The sequence below is a fragment of the Heliangelus exortis genome, chromosome Z (genome assembly GCF_036169615.1).
Source record: "Heliangelus exortis chromosome Z, bHelExo1.hap1, whole genome shotgun sequence".
Classification (NCBI taxonomy): domain Eukaryota; kingdom Metazoa; phylum Chordata; class Aves; order Apodiformes; family Trochilidae; genus Heliangelus; species Heliangelus exortis.
The window spans coordinates 28,796,572-28,818,135 of record NC_092454.1 but is presented as its reverse complement, the minus strand read 5'-3'; the positions used below and the strand labels follow the sequence as shown (position 1 = coordinate 28,818,135).

Sequence of the window (21,564 nt, the reverse complement as noted above, 5' to 3'; positions counted from 1 at the left end):
GAAAACAAGGTGGCACAGCTCCCAGACAGAAGAGGCTAGAGGTTGTTAGCCATCACTTTTTTTTTTTTTTTTTTTTTGGCAGAGTATTCAAAGACTGAAGTACTTTGGGGCTGCAGACCTACCTTTTACACAAAACTGTCACACTTCTTAGTGACTGCTTCTTGAAGCTGCTGTTGCAAAAAGGAAAATAATCAGGTAGAGCTCCCAAACAGAAGGTGCTAGGTGGTCATGCTAGATGGTAAGGGCTTTCCTTAATACACAAGTTGCACACATTCACAGTGCCCATTTACTTAAGCTGCTGTCCTTACTTAAGCATAACAAGCCCAAACAGAAGGAGCTAAATCTGAATAAATGCTGTTGCTCACATCACCTTACATACCCCACCCCTTCCTTCTTCCTGGGCTCTAATTCCTTTGCTCCCAGTTTCTTCACCTCCTCCCCTCCCCAGCATGCAGGGAGTACACAGAATGGGAGCTGCAGTCAGTTCACCATACCTTGAGGGAGGGGCAGTTCTGTCCTTGAGGGGGTGGGAGGAATGTCTTCACACTCCCCTGCTCCATTGTGGGGTGCCTCCTCAGGAAAGTTCTTCACAAACTCCTTCAACTTGAGTCCCTGCCATGACGTGCAGTCCTTCCTGAACACAGACTGCTCCAGCATGGGCTTCCCACAGAATCACAGCCTTCTTCTGCCACAGCCAGCTCCCCTGACACAGGCTCCTCCAACACAGCACAGCAGGTCCACATCTACACCATGGTCCTTCATGGACTGCTCTACCACTCCCCTCTGCAAGCTGCAGGGAAATATCTGCTCCATCTTCCACCTCCTTCCTCACTGACCTTGGTATCTGCATAGGTATTGCTCTCACCTCCACCTTTCTCCCTCCTTCAGGTCTTTTTAGCAGTTTCTTTTCCCACTTCCTAAGGATGGTGATGCAGATGGTTATCCCTGTCAGTTCGGCCTCAGCCAGAAGACAGTTCCCACTTTGGAGCTGGGGGAGCTTCTTGAAGCTTCTCACAGGAGAAACCCCTGGGGCCCCCTCTCCCATTACAAAATCCTCAGAACACACACACAGACACACACACACCTTATGTACCTTGGTTGCAATCCCTTATGTGTAAGATTTAATCAGACTTCCTTACTTCTCTCAACAGACATGCAGCTGTGATGCTAGAAGGAACACCTTTCTACTGCATCTCTTCACTGACCTGGCAAGGTTTTAGGGCCCTGAAACTAAATTTTACATTATTCCAGAGATAAGACACATAACATTAAACACTTTGAAAGGAAGTCTGGGCTGCACTTCCACTGGTTAAGACCTGAATCATGTATCACACGTATCAGGGCCACAGATCAAAGCATAAATAATACGAGACATGCAAACAGAAAATCAAAGATCAATGTTAAGTTCCTAATTTCTTTTACAAAGGCAAGGACAAGATTTAAGGTTTTCCAAACTATAGATTGGTAATGTAACTTGACCAACTTGTCCTCCCCAAGAAGGGCTCAAACTCAAGCAGATAGGTTAAAAATAAACAACAAAAATTTTAACCTGCATTCCCTTGCTTTAGTGTTCACAAATGCTTCTCTCTTCAAGTTTATTACGATTTTAAATATAAATATTATTTAATTTTATTACTGGGCCTATCTTCCCTAAAATAAATAAACAAAGATACCCATTTTTCTTCTGCCTTCAGACTCCAAGGATATAGCACAGTAAAAATCATGGTAATATTTTTGAAAAGAGAAATTTCAGAATCCTAATAATTTTATGTAAGTTATTAGATAGAAAATAATTAAATTTATTGGTAACTGTGCAGGCACATGAAAAAATCAGGGTGCTTGCTAGGTCTGTACAAATACATTTTCTGCAGTGAATTTTTCTGGGCAAGATTTAAACATGAGATCTTGGAGTGAAGGGAAAAATAAATGCAAATTGCTGGCTTCAAAGAATGCATATTTATCATACAGATTGCTCATGTATATGAACAAAAGATATATTAAGACTTATAATTGTTATAATGTTAATATTTGTAATTTTTAATTAAACCACACAAATGCATGCTTATAAAATGAGGACAACATTTCAAATTTAGATTTTACCTCATTACAAAAATTAGTTTGAAAATTTTCCCTTCCTTCCCTCTTAGGAGGAATCTTCTGCACAACAGAAGATTCCTAATTTAAATAAACACAGTACAATTGATTTCCAACAAGATAGTGCTGGAAATTTTGTAGTTAAATGATCACAGCTGGTACTAAAGTCAGTGCTTTTAACCAGAAACACAAAGCAAAATCCCACAAAGAAAATCAAAGGATACAAAATGAGCTTTAACTTCCAGAAGAAAACCCTGGTTGCATAGAAGAGATTGATACATTATGTAAAATGATTGATGTTTATTAGCACAGTTATTTCATCTTTATACATTATAAGTTCTCATTTTTTAACAAATTATCCCCAGAAACTAGCAGCATCCAAACTTGATTTAATGTTGTGCATATTTTCTCTACGCTGCTTAGTATAAATATTTGCCTCTCCTTTTTGCAGCCGCCTTCTTAGAGCAAATTTCTCCTGTTTGGTCAGTTGATGTTTTATTTTCTGTTTCACCAGTTCCTACAAAAAAACCCAAACAAATCATTATCAGACCCTTTTGAAGATAATTTCATGCTAAGACAGGGCACAATAGTCTACTTTAAGTATCAACATGGACATGCAGGATCCTGAGCAGACCTCCATACATGAAGAAGGTAGTAAAAGTTAGCTAGAAAGTTAACACCAGTTACAGGCCTGTGCTGTGTTTCACCCACCTGGCTGCACAGGGTTCTCTGCAGGCACATATTGTGTTGCACAAATCCACTGGCAGCAGGCTCCCAGCTCCTGCTCAGTACTGGCCATGAGGCCCCCTGTGTGGCCCTACCTTTATCTAGAAGTGCAGCAACAAGTTCTCATCTGAACATCAGTTCAGCTCAATCACAGCAATGTCAAACACAGTTGTTTCCTTATAAGAAATTAATAAAATAGCTTGACTGACTGAAAAAAAGAGTTTCTCTGTTATGAACAAGGCCTGCATAGAAAGATGAATGTCTGTTGGAATCCTGTTCAATGCTACAACATCTAAAGGGGCTCACAAGATCTAAAGGGGCATGGGATTATCCCTGCAATTCCCTTCTGATAGTTTCATCTCTAATAGATAGCATTTTATATCATACTTTACAGACTCTAAGTGTCTTTCTTACAGGATGACAGAGGACCAAGCACCTCACTGTGCAAAACACATGCCTGCCATGAAAATGTGACAGCTGACAATATTAGACGCTTGAAGACATTTGACAAATGTCTTAAATTTAAAAAGAAATGTTTAGAACATTTCACATCCTCCAGTAATTATTGGTTTGTGACTTTTTTTTTTTTGGATGATTTCTAAAGTTTGGATTACAAAGAGTACAAGACTAAGGGAAAGAAACAGCTTTTTACCAGAAGTGTGGTTAAAAAAGAGGGGCAGTCAGAAGTGATTTACAATTCCTTCTCCAGTTTTCCCCAGTTGTGCGGGACTTTCCTCTTACAATTCACAAGGTGAGGACCACCTCTGCCTCTATAGCAACAGTACTGAAACTGTTATTTCCATATGTTATTTCCATAAAAATACAATAGTCTTATGAAATTTCATCTGTTATTTACATCTGTGTTTTCATCCTGAATTCTGCTCTTCATTATGACAGCAATAGCTATCCATAACAGAAATTAAGCCATGACTTAGTAGATTGTGGCAGTGATTTTATCATTTGGAAAATCATACCATCTCAAGCTGCTGCAATGTGTGCATACTTGCATATCTTGCATTCGAAGAAAAAGAGAAAGAAAATTATTTCCATCTTTTTTAACTATTTCATAATGAAGGTATCATATCTTGTTGGAAACCCAACAGGAGTGACTTAGTTTTATTCTAATTAATACTGTATTGAAAAATCATATCAAGGAGAAAATCTGCCCAAAATAAAATATCTATTGCTGTCCAAATACTTGGGCATGGTATCCATCTTATTACACCTCCTTTACATGTAGCCCAATTTCAGCAGCCTTGTTGTGCATTATAGATTGTACTATCGGCTTCACTGTAGCATATGAAGTAGTAAATTGGTAGGGAGTGTAGTTTTGGCAAGTTATGCTCTTTAAAAATGGCTGTGACTCATACACCTAAGGTAACAAAATACCAGGTTGTCAGTTAATCCAATTACTCAACATTGATTTCATCACAAATCCTGTAATAATTAGGGGGCCACCTAATTTGTGTTGCATGCAGGCTGACTGTCAAAATGGGAATTAAAACAAAAAGAGTTGCATGTCACGTGTCCTTCTTTCCTTGGGTACTTGGTAGCATTCAGTATTCAACCACGAGTTTTTTTTAAATATAACTTAAAAGATATTATCTTTAAAAATATTCCTGCAGAAAAAATTATTGTAACTAAAACTGTTGTAGTGATGTTTTACTTTTGCCAGTGAAGCACCTGTTATTCTCTATTTTCTATGGGCAGAACTCTGAAGGAAGGCTTTTCTACTTATTTCATTGTGCTCCAGGACAGATTACTTCCTTCACAATTTATACAAAACCTGCTGGAAGAAATTTATTAAGATGTACACCAAAAGTCTTTGACATGTAATAATAATATAAATTTACCAAATTTTATTGCTCCATCAAAGCAATTGTGTGGTGGAAACACTAGATTTGCCATCATCATAACCTAAATGTACGCAAGTACTGAGAAATACTTCAGAGCGCACAGATTTACACATCATTATATAATTTTTTGATTTTCACATTATTTCCTCTAATAAATTACATCAATGCAAATAAAGATTTGTGCAAACACAGTAAGTTACTCTACTTCGAGTGGCATAGCTAATTTTCAAAAATTCATTTTTTTTTTTGGCATAGTCTCCAAGCTTATATATACTGATATGAATTTAGATTGTGTGATTAAATCTGCTTATATTTTAATGTTTTCTCCATAAAACAGAAACGAAGCTGCATATTCAACAAATATACAGGCATCAGCTCTAAGCAGCACTGTGGATCTTACTTCAGTGCCACTACTTTGCATTTTTAGTTCTGTAATTACTTTCTTATGTTAGAAATACTGCTTCTTCGGCTCTAACACCTAAAACAGCATTCAGCAATGGGCACAAACATAATTTTATTCAGCATAAAAGCGTGTAAAATAAAGTATTATGCAAGGTAAATGGATGCAGAAAAAAAATTCTTATCGAACTGTTAAAGTGCTTTTATCCTTCTTTCAGAACAGAAAATTAGGTATGTACATGCAATTTACATATTTTTAGCACATTTTATGTATCTGCCTATAGAATAAAAATACATCTACTAAACACAAAACTACTCTACAGCTACATAGTAACTACTACCATCACATGGTGTACAGGAGTACAATTTGAAGTAATTTCCTTTATAGGAATAATTAAAATTATTTTTCATGCTGCACAAAAAGTTAAAAACAAAAAACAAACAAAAGTAGACAAACAAACAAAAACCAAACAAACATTGCAGGGACAAGATGCTAGGGAATTCCTGGTAGGTGATTCTTGCTCTTATTAACCTCATGCCATAGTTTAAACCTAATCCCTTAAGAAGATACAGTATCATCCCCTAAAAAAAGAACTGTGATGAATAAGACCAAAGCTGTTTTTTCCTCACATGAAGTCCTGTAAAAAATGTCTTGGACATGATGCAAATACGCTGTTCCTTAACATTTATCTGCACGTGTAACTTTATTGACTATTGATGTATCTTTAAAACACTTAGCTTAAAAAACATAAAATCCAAACATGGAAGTGTAAAGTAGCCAACTATTCCATTAATATTATAGCCACTGACAGGAACCCTGAGTAAAACAGAGCCACTTCACAGAACAACACATCACTTAGTAGAAGAGTAGCAAAGCCTTTATTAGAAAAGTACTAAAGTAGTAAGTAGCAGACTGAAAAGACTGCAAATGAGGAAGATCAAGTTTAAAAAACAAACAAACAGAAACAGCCAAGGAAAAAAAAAAAACCAACAAAAAACAACCCAGCACTTGTTCTAGCACTAGAAATTTCAGATGTAGTATTTCTAGAATGAATACCCTAATTAGCCAATAGAAATGCTTTGAAAAGACACAAGTTGAAAAAGTGCCTATTTACCTCTAGTATAAGTCATGAAAGAGAAAAAACTACACCAATGTGTTCCCCAAAATAGATTTTTCAGAGCTTCTACTCCTAACTGTAAATGAAAACGAGAATGAACATAGATGCCTATAGTTACAATGGCAGGTATGTAGTCTGACCTAATTTAAAAAATACTCCATGGATCAGCTGGAAGACGTTTTGTACTGCACTGTACAAGAATACTTTATAAGTAACAAAGAACATTGGACTTTTTCCCCTTTAAATTTAAAATTCGCTTTAGGAAAAGTGACAGATGTAGCCACATTAACTAGTGCATACTGTGGGGTTGAAGAAAAAGACAGTACTTTCTGATGTAAAATCATTTGATTTATGTAATGCAGAAAGTCAAATAATATTGCCAAAAAATAACTACTGAAACGAGTTCATATAAATGTTTCAGAAAAGAGTGAAGAAATCTCTAAGACAGCAGGTGGAAAAGGCCAAATTAAATCTTGTCTTGAGCGCCTACTTTTAAAATAAAAAAAAATAGTAATTGTGGATAGCAACAGAAATGAACTGATTAGATGTTAGTATCCTAACCTGCAGTAACATACAGTAGCCTGTTTGTGGCTAAATGAGAGTTGTTAACGCTGATGTAGAGCTTTTGTGAAAGTGCAAAGAGCAATATATGAAGAAAAGTGCTGGAAATGATTCCCTGTAAAGAATTACAGAAGTATCAGTCCTATTTTTCTGTGGGCACAAAAATGCAAACCAGAGAGGCATATGATAATGGTGTTTTTGAACACAGTAAATGCTACATAATTTTTACAAATATATAATAACAGGTACATGCAATTTAACATTATCCAAGAGTAAACTAAATAATAACGTATTTACCGCTGGAATGGTTGAACAGGTCTCAGTACTTCTAACAGATGTGATACTTTTTGTCCTTCTTCTGTGCTCAGCAATATGAATGATCCCCTCTTCATTTCTAGAATACATAAATCAATATTTTATTCCACAAGCATCCTTTGTCTTTATCCTATGTCCTTCTACAACATCCTAGCATTATGTTTTAGTATCAACTTTTTGAGCTATAAACTAAAAACTCCAACCAGAACATACAAGCACTACAGAACTTTTACATTTTCAGTATTTATGCTAGTTGTTCAACTGGGGCATTTTATGGAAATAATTTGTTGCACGTGCATACCAAGCACATAAAAAGAAGCTTGAGAACACTAAAATAAAAAGGTTCACGTTCTGCACAATGTCTTGACAAGAGATTTCACTAAAAAGTAAAGGCAAATTACGAGGATTGTAAACTTGGTATATGCAACCAGCTACTTTGTGGGCTGACAAACTCAGATTTAGAATTTCAGATAGGAGAGTCTATCTTAAAGGTAAGCAGGAATTTCTAAGTATGTCAGGAAAGGAACTGAAAGTTAGAATAGCACACAGTACAGTATATTATAACAATATATTTCAAGGAGCTTGTTCTTGCTAACTTCAGTTGAGCAAGCAGCAGAATAATCTAACTTTGAGACAGAGCATTCAAATTACAAACTTATTCGTAAGAGTTATTTAGAAGCAGAACTTAATCTAGAACTCTTTCACTACCAATATTAACTGAAATAAAGGAAAAAAAAAAGAAAAACCCACAGGAAATAGCTTGGTCTATAAATAACATCCAAGACCTATTCTCTCATTGGATACTACTACAGAGCTGGACAACTCTCTGTCACGAATTACATAAAAAACATTGTGTAGTACCAATCAACAGCTTACCTATCACAAGACGACTAGACAAGATACTCACTTCAAAGTTTTAAAAATAAATTGAATTTTTGGTCTTCAGTTTAAACAAGGGTAGATGAAGAGTAATCTTTCCTGTGCTGCCTAAAAGATTAACATTTACTAGGAGGAGGAAACCGCACTCCTAGATAGTAATTATGAATTATTACCTGTACTGCCTGAATTTCTCATTTAAACTTGACAAGTCAATCAGATCAGGGAAATTTTCTTCATTCTCCTTATTACTACAGCATGCTCCTTGACCTGCCTGATTTTCAGTTTCAGCAGCATTTTCAGTGATGTTTTTGCCCTCAAGAAAAGCAGTTCCAGAATTCTCTGCATCTTCATCGGACTTCCAAAGCACAGCCTGCCCTTCAACTTCTTCTAAGGCTGAACTCAACTTTGACATATTCAACCCTTGTGTATTTTCACCACTTTCATCTGTATCAGCCTCTTCAGTGTTATACATAAAGTCATTACAGGGTCTGCTCTCAGAGAAATCACCAATGTCATGCATGAACTCTGCAATGTTTTCTTTATCTTTGATGAAGTGGAGCTCACTCTCAGCATCTTCTACAAATTCTGATACGTCTGCTTCATTATCATCCTCATCTGAACACGGTGAATAAAGCAGTTCAACGTCTTCCTGCATTTCTTTTGTGTAGCCACTGGCAGCAATCTCTCTATCAAGAGAACACTCTCTCCTGTGAAAGAAGTAAAATTACGTTTACTTTTAATATGCCAAATCATGAAGCTACCAATAGACTACATTTTGGATTAAAAAGACTAGACTATAATCACCCATACTATTAACAAAGAGAACAGACTCTACTGAAATACAGAGAACACCACATGATAGTGCTGAACTTTAGGTAAAGTTTTAACAGAGTATAACCTGAGAGAGCAGACTTCTACAGAAGATGTTTCCATCTCCATAGCCAGCATTTAGTTGTTTATTTACTTATAGGAAACTATTTTATTTTAGAAGAAATACAATTCGGCTTTAATTTCAAATCATGTTTAAGCAACTAGAATTAAAAAAGGTATATTGACACGAAGAGTAGTCAAGTGTTATACCCCTTTGGAAAAGCACTCAGAATGAGATAAAAATCCTCTCATTGCAACAGCTTCAGCCTTGAAGTAAGTGAAAAGTAACTTTACTTTTCAAAATGGCCAAAAGAAATTAGGAAGAAAACTTTGAACATAATGATGTTAGAAGAGGCAGTCACCATATTTATCACAGAATCACAGAATTGTCATTGTTGGAGAAGAGCACTAAGATCACCATATTCAACTGTCAACCAAAAAGAAAAAAAAAGGTTTGACCTCAACTTCCTCTTCTCCAAACCAAACAATCCCATTTCCCTCAGCCTCTTCTCACAGGACTTGATCTCCAGACCCTTTACCAGCTTGGCTACCCTCTCTGAACTCACTCCAGCAACTTAATGTCTTTCTTGTAGTGAAGAGCCCAGAACCAAACACATTACTCCAGATGCAGCAACACAAGTGCTGAGTACATTGGCACGATCACTTCCCTTCTCCTGCTGGCCACACTATTTCTGACACAGGCGAGGATGCAATGGGCTGCCTTGGCCCACTGAGCACACTGCTGGCTCATATCTATCCAGATGTTGAACTTGCTTCTACAGCACTGTTAACATTTCCTAGATATTTACCATCTGGATTAACCTCTCTTCCTTAACTGCATGGAGAAAGAACAAGAGAGAAGCAGCAGCAGATTTTACAGCACATGTTAGCTTCTGGAAACTGCTTACACTAACTACAGTTAAAGAAAATGTAATAGGAATGACAAAAATATAATTTATACTGCACCGCTGGGCCTAGTTTCTATTTCCTCTACATGCATCTCTCACACACATCCATTTGAATCACAAAACCAACACAGATACCCTGAACAGAATTCGTATTTGTCTGGCAGTTTCTACCTTATGTCTTTGAATGTTGGGAAGAGCTCACTCTCATAGTTGAAGCGTTTCTTAAAGAACTCCTTAATACAGTTAACATCTCTGTCAAAATACCTGTAAAAATGCATAATTTGACAAACACAAAATCAATTAATGGCATCTATTGCAATGATAAACTTTTACCCCTGTATTTCTTATCTTTCACTGATTTTATTTGAAAATTATTTCTATTAATGATTCCAAGAGAAAAGGCAAGGGAGACAAACTGCATGCAGCTTAACTGTAAGCATTTCTTAACTGAACATTATTCTCTCTGAGAAGCAATTTATCTTAAACCACATTTATTCTAAGAGAGATATCTCTATTTATTTACAAATCAAACTACGTTTTGAACATCACTTGTGCTGCATGACAACAATGGTAGAAAAAGAGTCAGAAACAGGCTTATTGAAGCAAGTCACAGCTGACCATTTGCTTTTATCAGCACTTGTCAGATTTACTTGGGAAAAATCTTTAAACATGTACCTACCATTCAGCGTTTGTATGTGATGTTGATACCATCTGAGGGAAATCAATCATTGTGACATGGTCATCATTATCCAATATGAGATTGAATTCATTGAAATCACCATGAATCAAACCATGATTGGCAAGTTTTACAATTAGATCCATTAATTCACTGTAGACAGAAGCAGGATCTTTAATTTGACGCACCTGGCACCTGAAAAGTTAAATAAAATATTCTTAATTTTAAAATATAAAGTGTACCAAATGCATCTGACTGAGTAACAGGGTAATTCAAGTTAAAACAGCCCTCACGGCTCCAGTCCAATACCTTCCTCAAAACTGACTCAACGCTGAGACAGACCAAATTGCTCAGGGCTTTGTCTAGTTTGGGCCTGAAAAAGCCTCCCAGGCACCCTGTGCCATGGCCTTACTGTCCTATATAGGAGAGAATTTACCTTAAATCTGGTCTGAATCTCATTTCAACTTATGCTCATTGTTTAACATCAGGCATCAGTGTCAAAATGCAGTATTTAAATAATGCATTAGTAAATCTTTCCTGTTTTAGACAGTATTATGGTCTCAGCAGGAACTTCCTGTATTCAAATTCAAATGCTCAATACCTAACAGGCAAAATATGAATCATCTCTTTAAAAAGAAAGCAAGTAAAAGGGCTCCTATTGTACTGTAAACTGTCAAGAAGTGGTCTGCATTTCAGTTACTACGTGATGCATTCCAGTCTGAAGGCAGCACTGGAGTATGGATCACTGCACAATACAAAAGAACAACAACACAAGCGTAGGTGCTCTGTAACACACTCCTGTTGCACACTGATTAACTGGTGACACTTCTCATAGCCACATGTGTGTATCATAAAATGTCCCACTTGCTCATTGAAAGTCATGTTAACTAGTATCTTCTGAGAGAAGAATCTCAGGTCCTGTTCTGGGTTGATGCAGTGCTGGTTTTGGGTAGTGGGGAAGGAGCCCAATGGGTGGCTCCTATAAGCAGCTTCTGAAAGCTCTCCTGGCTCCAAAATGTCCAGTTCCAACTCAGGCCACTAGGGATACAAATGATGTGCACCTCTGCAATTAACACATTCAAGAATAGCAGACACCTCATGATTAAAAGCAGGGCAGAGAAAAGGGGAAGAAGATCAAGAAATACCAGGAGAGAGAGAGAGAGAGAGACCACCAGAAGAGAGAGAAAAACACCAGAGGTGACCAAAGTTGGTGAGGAAGGAGAGGGAAAAGGTGCCTGAACAGATATTTTTCACTACATCCTGTGATGAGGTTGCTGTCCCATGAAACCCATGAAGGAACAATCCTGAAGGAGAATGGTGGAGCAGATGTTGTGGATGTGACTGTGCGTGAAATAGCCCATGGCTCTATGGGCTGCTGGACCTGGAGCAATTTGCTCCTCAGGGACTGTGCCCTGTGGGAGGGACTCATGTTAGAGGGGTTCATGAAGTACTTTCTCCCATGAGAGGAAACCCACCTTGGAGTCAGGGAAGTCTGCAAGAAATCCTTCTCCCTGAGGAGGAAGGAGAAGCAGAAAAAAACCTGTGATGTCCAGACTGTACACCCCACTCCCTGTCCCTCCATGCCACAAGGGGAGAGGAAGGTAGAGACATCCTGAAGAATGTAATTTGGGCTCAGTAAGAAGGGAGGGGTGGGGGAAAAGTATTTAAGCTCTGGCTTGTGTTTTCTCTTCGCCCTGTTCTGATTTGATTAGTGATAAATTAAACTGATTTATTCCCCAAGTTGTCTGTTTTGCCCATTACTGTAATTGGTGAGTAAAAGCCTCACAGTCCTTGTCTTGAGCCACAAGGTTTTAGATGGACTTCCTCCTTACCACCCTGTAACAGAAGAGGGGGAGTGAGCAGCCATGTGGTCCTTTGTTATTAGCCAGGCTCAAACCACAACAGGTCCCAAAGACAAGGAGAAAGGGCTGGAGCAAGGAATATGTATCCATAGTGGAAGAGTACCAGTTCAAGCAATACCTAAGCAAACTGGACATACAGTAGTCCATGGACCCTGATGATATGTATCCAAATGCTGAGGAAGCTGGCATGTGTGACTGCAAGGCCCTATTGATGAATGTTGATCAAACGTGGTGACTGGGAGAAGCACCTGAAGACTGGAGAAATGAAAACATCACTTTCATCTTGAAGAAGGCCAAAAAGGAGAATCCAGGGAACTATAGGCTTACTAGCTTCACCTTGAGCCCTGGGAAGGTGATGGAGCTTCTAACCCTGGAAACCACTGTCGGGCACATTAAAATCATACAAAATAGTCAACTTCATCAAGCGGCAGTCATGCTCAGCCAACTTGATAAACTTCCGTGAGGAAGCGACCAGCCTGTTAGATGTGAGGAGAACAGTGGATATTATCTGGCTAGCACTCAGTAAGGCTTTCATACAGTCTCCCATAAGACTCTCATGGAAAAGCTGTTGATGTACTTGTCTGGATGTACAGATAGTGAGGTGGATTAAAACCTGCCTGAATAGCCAGGCACAAAGTCTAGCTGGAGGTCAGTGACTATCAGTGTACTTCAGTGGTCCAAAATGGTGCCAGTCCTGTTTAACATCTTTATTAATGAGCTGGATGATGAGGCAAAGCTTGAAAAGGACACCAGTCTAGGAGCAGCTGATATGCCAGAAGGTTGTGCTGCCATCCAGAGGGACCTCAATAAACTGAAGGAACAAGCATGTACCTCCTGAAGTATAATGAGCATTGCAAAGTCCCTGACCTGGTGAGAAATACTCATTAGCACACATCAGGTGCCACCCAGCTGGAAAGCTGCTTGGCAGAAAAGAATCTGCAGGTCCTGGTGAACACCAAATTAAGTAAGAGACAGCAATGTGCCCTAGATGCAAGAAAGGATAATGATATCCTAGGCTACATTAGACAAAGCATTGCCAGCAGGTCGAGGGAGGTGAACCTTCCTCTTTCCTCAACACTAATGAGGACATACCTGTGGAGTACTGTGTTTAATTCTGGCATTCTCAGTACAGAAGAGACATGGGAATTCTGGGAAGAGTCCAGAAAAAAGATCACAAGGATGATTAAGGAATAGGAGCACCTGTCCTACGTGAAAAGGCTAAGAGCTGGAGAGTGCAGCCTCCCTTCTTGAGATATTCAAAAGCCATCTGGACACAGTCCTAGACACACAGCTCTGGGCATGCTCTGCTCAAGCAGGGAGGTTGAACCTCCAGAAGTCCTTTCTAACATCAGCCAACCTGGGATTCTTTGAGATATGAAGTAAAGCAGGTAGACAGGGAAAAATTTAGTTGGAACTTTGGATAACCCTGTACTTATCAAAGAATTGTTTACCATTTCATCAACCCTACACTAATTTTTCAACTCAGGCAATGGACAACAGAAAAACTAGCATCAGGCTCTAGGTGGCACTGCTTGAGCAGGTAGTTTGTACCAGACGACTGCCAGAAGTCTCTTCTAACCTCAACTATGCAGAGACCTTTTGAACTTGGCATATTTGAAACAACGCTCATCCACTACTTGTATCTTTCAGGTCAAAATCAGAAAACAGAGAGAACAGTAAACCTCCACTGCAGATGTCCAAGTGGAACTTGGAAGATGATGGATATGGAATTATTTAAAAGCTGAAGGCAGGGAGACAATAAAATGAAGTCTCTTCCATGTTACACTAAAACTGTTGTACTTTGAGATTAATTTGATTAAACTGCCCACTTTATATCTTGATTACTACACAAGAGCATGGACTGATCTGTTCTAGACCAGTTTTTGTTTTAGACCACTTTAAATCTCTGGACAGAAATCCAGGTTTTTCTACTTTGTAACATTTATAGGGGCCTCCTGAATTATGCTCTGCAAACAAAACAAACCATCCCTTCATGGACAAACTTCAACGACATTTAGTGCTTATAGATGCTGAACAGTGCAAGCAAAGTTATCTTGCTTGAAGAAGCAACGCCGGATTACGTATGGCATCCTATGTAAAGACAGAAGATGTTCTAAAATGGTGAATCATAATCTAACCTGAATTACCAGAGCAAGGATCATGAACTGGAGTACACAATGTGAAAGATAAAATATTCAATATTGCATATATCCAATAATATACAGAATACGCAATTTTTGTGTAGGAAACAGTCACAGTGCTAACCTGTGCCACAGTGGTCTTTTGATATAATCCTTACTTATTACTAAATCTGGTCTATTCCTATTTAGGTTTTTTGACTAATAAAAAACTCAATTTCTCTGATTAAAGAGATAAGAGAAGCATGCCTGTAACTAAGTAGAATGCTACTGAGTGTGGGCTAGAAAACAATATCCAGCATGATGAAGTCAGGATTCACAAGACAAGGAAAACTCCTAGCACTGAACCTAACATTGTTAAGGTTTCTATAACAGAGTTCAAACTTCAGTACTTACAAAGGATAGCCATCAATAAGTTCCATAACAACTGCATGCCTGTTGTAGTCTACAGGTTTTGGAACAGGAAATTTCCTGTCATGCAAAGCCTAGAAATAGACAACACATTGAAAAATTAAAGATAAATAGTTAAGTAAACATTGCATTTCTTGAAAAAATTCTCCCCAAGATAAACAATAAATATTACTGTGAAAGCAGCACACATTCCGCAACTGCTAAGTGGGAACAACAAATCACTTGCTTAAGAATGGAGACAACATAATAGTAATTTCAACTTTCTCTGCAAAGACAAATAAAATTCTTAAGATTAGACACTAGGCACACTGAGCATATTGTCTACAACTCAACTGTTGTGCATTTGGAATAAAACCACAACAGAATGGAAAAATGGTGGAATTGTATCTTGACTGTCAGCCTAAATAATCAAAACCAGGTAACAGATAATAAGGATGTCAGGCATTAGGAAAAAAACTCCACCATAAGCTGCTGCCAAGTTCTGCCTGGCTCCATACACAGATGCTGTAAGACAAAACTCCATTCTTAAACATTAACAGTCAGCATTACATCACATTAAAAATTATCCAAAGGTAGATCATAACATTTTGAAGCTCTTCCCTTTAACTTTTCTATGCAAATATAGTCATTCATTTGATCAATTACCTTATGGGTTCATTCTTTATACTCACTCTCTTGTTACCAGAGGATTTTTCCAAATTCTAAGTTAAAGCAACATAAGTATAGCTTTTGTTACATAAATAATATGCTACTATCACTTTTCAGCATACAGTTAATCCTCCCCCAGTTCTTTCAAGGGGAAACTGACCCCCACGATTACACTCCCACATGTTCTGACCACAGAATGCTCTACCAATTGCACTGACTTGACCAATGTACAGGTTTTAGATTATGACACTAATTCTCCCTCTTTGTGTGGAGGCCACAGGGAAATAATATTGAATGTAAATCAGCTTTCAAGCACTGTATAACATCTGCATTTTTTTTAAAGCAGGCAAAAAAATCTGCAGCTCTGACAGAAATGATATATGCTTAGAAATTAAAACTTTTTCCACAGTAGAGAACAAAGTCGGCCTTTTCACATCAGAACGCCAGTCTGGACTAAAAGATTTCACTAAATGGCACAGCAACAACTGAAAACATGGTAAATTTAAAAAATTATTAATTTTTAAAAGTGACAGTTGAACAAGAACAACAAAAAGAATAACTCTGACAAGTATCTGTAACATTTCCTTACTTTTGGAGGTGGTTTTGCAAGCTTATGCAATGTATTTTAAAAGAAAAATAGCAGATATGGTGATAGATAAATTACTTATCCATAAATGTCAAAATTCATTTGAAATTCTCTAATGACACCTGCTTTTGTGCTACGAGATTTCCATGGCAAAGCTTAGTTTTGTAACTGGGAAGTATACAAACCATATATAATTGACATTCTCTGAAATGTATACTTTAAGTCGAGCAGTTAAAAAAAAGCAAACAAACAAAAAACAAATGTAAACCATACCAGCACTGCAAATATGAACTGATCAAGACAGTCTGAGAAGTGTTTCAGTCTGTTCCATCGTTGCTGGGAATGTATTGTGGTATTGTGGGAATGGCCACTTACTTACCTTCATATAGGCAAACTCCTTCATTGCTGCTAGCCGGGACAAATAGAGCCATGACATTTTATGCCTGTGCTTGTGGTAGTCTCGTTTATTTTTCAGACTGCGAAAGGAAGTTCTTCCAAGCCTATGGAATTTCAAGGCAAACTGCTGCTCCTCTTCATTTGCAACAATATAAATATCTAGAAGACACAATTACATAGATCCAAGAAACAAATTATATCTGACAAGCTAGTATCTGATGGAAAAAGTGCAGTGTTACTTGATTTCTCAAAATTGTTACTTTATTTCTCACAGTTACTATTTCTAGAGTTCTACTAAACTAAACTCACCTATTTTAAATCAGAAGTCTGAACAAAAAGAAATTATTGTTAAAGAGATCATGATACTCAATTACAAGAAATATTGATGTATTCTCAAACACAGAGTAGATCTTAAGATTCCAGTATTCAGGTTAAGACACTCAGGCTATCTGCACAGCAAATAAATCTAAACTATCCATGAGAGAAATCTAGGGCAGATGCTGGTGTTCTTAATTACACTCTGTAAGAGCCACCTTCTTTCTGCTGAGTGGACAGACAATCCAAGAGATCAGCCTCATAATTTAAACAATGTTAACAAGCAGCCTGTTCCATTGCTACCATTTGTTCCAAATTCATTCTCTTCCCATTCTTCAATTACATTATTTATGTGCTCTGTCAAACTACCACCTACATGACCATAGAAGGAACCAAGATACTACTCCAATAGTTCTAAGCCTGTATTACTTTATTATCTTACTATTCAGTGGGATGAAAAAGCTAAAATTATCTTTTTTGCTAAAATGGTTTTGTTAAATGCTTCACAAAGCATGAGACAAAAAGCATCTGCCTGTGAAGTACCTTTTTAAGTAATGAACCAACAATCAGGCAAAGTGGTGAATGTACAACAGTGCTCCTTTGAATACAGCCAGAAACCTCACAGTTATTTCAACAAGTGACCCATAAATCCTGGTGTTTGACAGAGTAACTTATATGACTATCTGGAGGAAAAATTACTTAGTTTCTAATGTACCATCTGCAATATTAAGCCTGTGTTTGCTAAAAAAAAAAAAATTAAAAAAAAGAAAGTAAAAAAAAGTAGTTTGTGGGGTTTTTTTAATTACCTGATTCTTTGCCAACACCCATCTGGTTTCCAACTGAATTTATGACTTGTCGGGAAGACAGAGTTTTCAAAGCAAGGTAATCATATCCTGCATTAGTTAACCGATAACCCTGGACAGCTAGATAAAAATAACATGCAAAACATGTCATTCCTCATTACATATAAATCACATTTAAAGTCAGTCTCAATTTAGTCTTGTTCCAGCTTAAAGCACACAACGCACAAGTCATATTTCATCCACTGGCTAATAACCAGCCCATTTTAAAAAATGGTCAAGATGTTTAAATTTCTGCAAGTTTTATAAAAACTGACAACTGGGCAGAATATAGACTGATTAGCCTCTCTCAAATAGAGGCACTGGAAGTACTTTAAATAGACCTAAATAGTATACTGGAGGACAAACATAGTGAAGACACAGGAGGAATCTAAGATTATTGTGATGTCCTAGAGTGACCCTTAATGCTCTGAATAACTGAGACAAAATGGTTATGAATTTCCTGTAGACTCCTACAATATATTTACAAAGCCAGATGCAACTAGAAGGAAAAAGATATGGGGAAAGGCCTGAAGAACTACTACTTGTCACATGACAGGGAATAAAAACTACTTTGGTAGCTTTTTCTGAGGGGCTAAAATGTACAAGGGTTTTGCAGGCTGCTAACGTTTGTGTATGATATGACTTCAACTCATTTGGGTTGATTTCTGTATGCATTTGAATATTGTCTTAACTGGTGATTCTTTCATTTTTCAGGACTTATAGAGACTACGAAACAAAAAAAGTTAAATGTTCATGCCTTTTCTGCCCGTTATCTTTATCATTAACTCATCAGCAGCATCTCAGTAGGCAGCTGCAATATTTGGTGCTGCCCACATCCATATTCTCAGAGTAGGTCCGAGAGAAGGAAGGTAAGGCTAGCTAGTTCTGTATGGTCATACCAAGCTGTGGTACTTTTGCAAGTCCTACTGCCATACATTGGGGATAGAATGAAAGAGAACACAACACAAAATTCAAACTCACTTTTTGTTCTTTCATAAGCTAGAAGTTTGTGCTTCACCAACTCTCTCAAAATTTTATTACAGCCTCCATGTTTAAGGCTGGCAATGGAAGCAATTAAGCTTGCAGGAACTATTTCATGGTTCTTCATGCCCATTTCCACCTAGAAGCAAATAGTTTTGTTAGCCCCTGTGTTCAACAACAAAGTGGTATCATATCCTGTCTGAGACCAAAGTTGCCTCTAATGGATGCTTTCTTTATTTTTTAATGACTTAAACAAACCTTCCAAGATGCATCACTGACCCTTTATCTTTTGAATAATTCTGTCTTGACACTTCTACAGTACTGAAAACGAATAGCTTATTAAATTTCAGTCTCTGGAGCTGTTCTACATTTCTGAAATGAGACTCACACTTACAAAGCCATGGCTCAATTTGCCTTTCCACTATTACTCCTGCTGCCAGTACAATGACACAGTCTTGTCAATGACAACTGGTGCAGCCTTGTGCCCATCACTCAACCAGCCACGCACGTGCCACACTTTAAAAAATGCTCATTCCTCGTTAGACTGGGTGTCAAGAACAACAAGCGGGTGTGGAGACACCGGTGACAGTGCCTCACTGGGTGGCTACAACCTGGGCAGCCTCAGCAACTGCCCTCCGATCCCAAGCATCCCTCCGAGGAGCCTGGCTGGATCCAAAACCATGGGAAAATCGGAACACGGCGGAGGGAGAGAGAACAGAGGCAAGGTTCCACTTCCAAGCAGCCCTTCTTTCTCTGCCATTTGCGTTACAACCAATCCAGTCTCCCATTCCAACACGAAACCTGCCCAGCCCCACCGAGCTGAACGTGAACCGCCACGCCGAACGCCGTGCGCACGGCTGGGCTCGGCAGGCCTCTTCCTCCTCCCCTCACCCCGGCCAGGCCCCTCCAGCGGCTCACCGATGTCAGGACCCTGAAGTGCTCCCTGGAGAGGTACCGGAGGATCACCACGTTGAGCTTCCCCATGTCCCAGCACGCTGTTCACTTCAGCGCGACGAAGATACCGCGCAGTCCGGAGAAGCGGACACCGAGGCCGCGTACGAGAGGCTCCTGGCACCCCTCGGACGCCTGCGCAGAGCTGCGGACACGTTCAGCTCTTTCCGGGCCGAGCTCGCTGCGTGTTTGGGCCCTGGCAGAGGTGTACACAGTTATGTCCTCGGCCGAGTCTTTCTGTGCTCCATTCGTCAAGGAGTCTTTACCACTGAAAACTGAAACGGAACCAGCCTCTGCTCCGGAACTGTCTCGAACTCTCTTTCCACTGCGACTCAGCGAGTTTGCTGGCGTGTGAATCTGCCAAGACCGACTCCCCCAGGAGAGTCAATCCCGGCAGGAAGAGTCCTCAGCCCCTCCCACTGCTGCGCCCTCGGAGCGCCTAGCGGGGCAGATCCGCACCCCGACCCGACCCGCTCACCCCTCCGGGTGGCCGGCGACCCTCGCTGCCACTGCGGCTGGGTACGCTCCGGACCTGTCAGGATGAGAAAGCCCGGTGAATTAGGAAATGCTTCGGAAGCTTTCTGTAGCTATTGTTGCTTGGCCGGGCTTCCTTCCTCTGTCGCCTGGCAAAGTGGCGGGGAGGGGGTGGTGTTGGTTTCCGAGGCAGGACAGAGTATCGCGTCGGTGTGTCGAGCTTATGGGCGGTGATGTGCCCCTTCCCCCCTGCGGATACCTAAGTGTTCTGCATTAGCTCAGACCCCAACAACTGGACCCGGCACTGATAAGTCACAGGTCTCCAGCTGGACTCTGCTCCAGTGATTACCACTCTGCTGGGCTCTGTTGCATATCCAGTTCTTAATCCATCTCACAGCAGATTCTTCTATCCCACATTTCCTGAGCTTGCTCATGAGGATGTTAGGGGAGACTGTCAAAAGCTTGCTAAAGCCAAGATAGACTACATCTACTGGTATCCCTGCATCTAGCCGTTCAGTCACAGTTATCATAGAAGACTATCAGATTAGTCAAGCATGATTTCCCCTTGGAAAATCCATGCTGTCGACTGATAACCTTCTTCTCTGCCATGTGCTTAGAGGTGACCACCAGAATGAACTGCTCCATCATTTTTCCAGGGATGGAGGCGAGGCTGACTGGTCTGTAATTGTCTGGATCTTTCCTCTTGCCCTTTCTTCAGATTGGAGTGACAGTGGCTTTCCTCCAGTCCTTAGGCACCTCTCCTGTTTGCCATGATCTTCTGAAAATTATGGTGAGTGGCAGGGTGATAACTTCAGCCAGCTCTCTCTACACTCTTAGGTACATCCCATCAGGGCCCATGGACTTGTGTGTATTCAACTTGCATAACTCATCTCTAACCCAGTCTATATTGACCAGTGATGAGTCTTCCCTCCTCCAGGCCTTCCCTCTTATGTCCATGGTCTGGAGTTCACAAGGGCGGGTCCTGGGAGTGAAAACTGAACAAAGAAGGCATTCAGCAACTCTGCCTTCTCTGCATCCTCTGTAATCAGTGCTCCCACCCCAGTTCAGCTCTGGGTCTGCATTATTCCTATTTTTCCTTTTACAACTGATGTATTTGAAGAAGCTCTTCTTGTTTCCTCTTACTTCCTCTGCTAGTCTGAGTTCTAAGAAGGTTTTGTTTTTTCTTGGTGCCTTCCTACATTCTCTGACAATATCCCTATAGTTCTCCCAAGTGACAAGTCCCTTCTTCTGTGAGCTGCAAATTTCTTTTTTCCATGAAACTGTCTTTAAAAGTTCCTTATTGATCCACGCAGGCCTCTTACCACCGCTACCTGATTTTTCACTCAAGGGAATGCACCTATCTTAGGACAGAAGGAAGTGGTATTTAAAAACTGACCAACTTTCTTGGGCTCCCTTCCAGAGTCTTAGCCCATGGGATTCCTGCAAAAGTTTCCTCTTTAGTCCTTCTAGTATGGGAAGTCGGAAAGATGTTAATTACTAAGCAACTATCTTTGAAAAAAATTTTCACAAGGATAACAAGGTCTATGCAGTGGGGTTT

The 21,564-nt window shown here is 39.3% G+C and overlaps 2 protein-coding genes and 1 long non-coding RNA gene across 3 annotated transcripts in view; 2 read left to right on the top strand and 1 right to left on the bottom strand.

Annotated features, from left to right (window-relative positions):
* The window catches only part of PAM (peptidylglycine alpha-amidating monooxygenase), a 457,165-nt gene that overhangs the window by 24,944 nt on the left and 410,657 nt on the right, over positions 1–21,564 (top strand). The gene's annotated exons all lie outside the window — the stretch shown is intronic.
* Positions 1–21,564, top strand: part of LOC139789595 (uncharacterized) — a 150,717-nt gene that overhangs the window by 9,259 nt on the left and 119,894 nt on the right. The window lies entirely within an intron of this gene.
* RIOK2 (RIO kinase 2) lies at positions 2,375–19,696 on the bottom strand. The gene is made up of 10 exons (XM_071731243.1): positions 19,500–19,696; positions 18,582–18,720; positions 17,565–17,681; positions 16,427–16,602; positions 14,799–14,887; positions 10,406–10,597; positions 9,898–9,990; positions 8,122–8,655; positions 7,052–7,148; positions 2,375–2,611 (listed from the first exon to the last, which is right to left on the bottom strand). Exons 1-10 carry the CDS (start codon positions 19,563–19,565, stop codon positions 2,450–2,452), a joined length of 1,665 nt encoding a protein of 554 aa, XP_071587344.1. The 5' UTR covers positions 19,566–19,696; the 3' UTR covers positions 2,375–2,449.

Coding starts and splice junctions, on each gene's coding strand:
- RIOK2 (XM_071731243.1), bottom strand. CDS start 19,565: ATGGGGAAGCTCAACGTGGTGATCCTCCGGTACCTCTCCAGGGAGCAC. Junction 8,656..9,897: donor CCAACATTCAAAGACATAAG/GTAGAAACTGCC, acceptor CTTCTTTCACAG/GAGAGAGTGTTCTCTTGATA. Junction 2,612..7,051: donor CCTGTTCAACCATTCCAGCG/GTAAATACGTTA, acceptor GTTTTTTTGTAG/GAACTGGTGAAACAGAAAAT.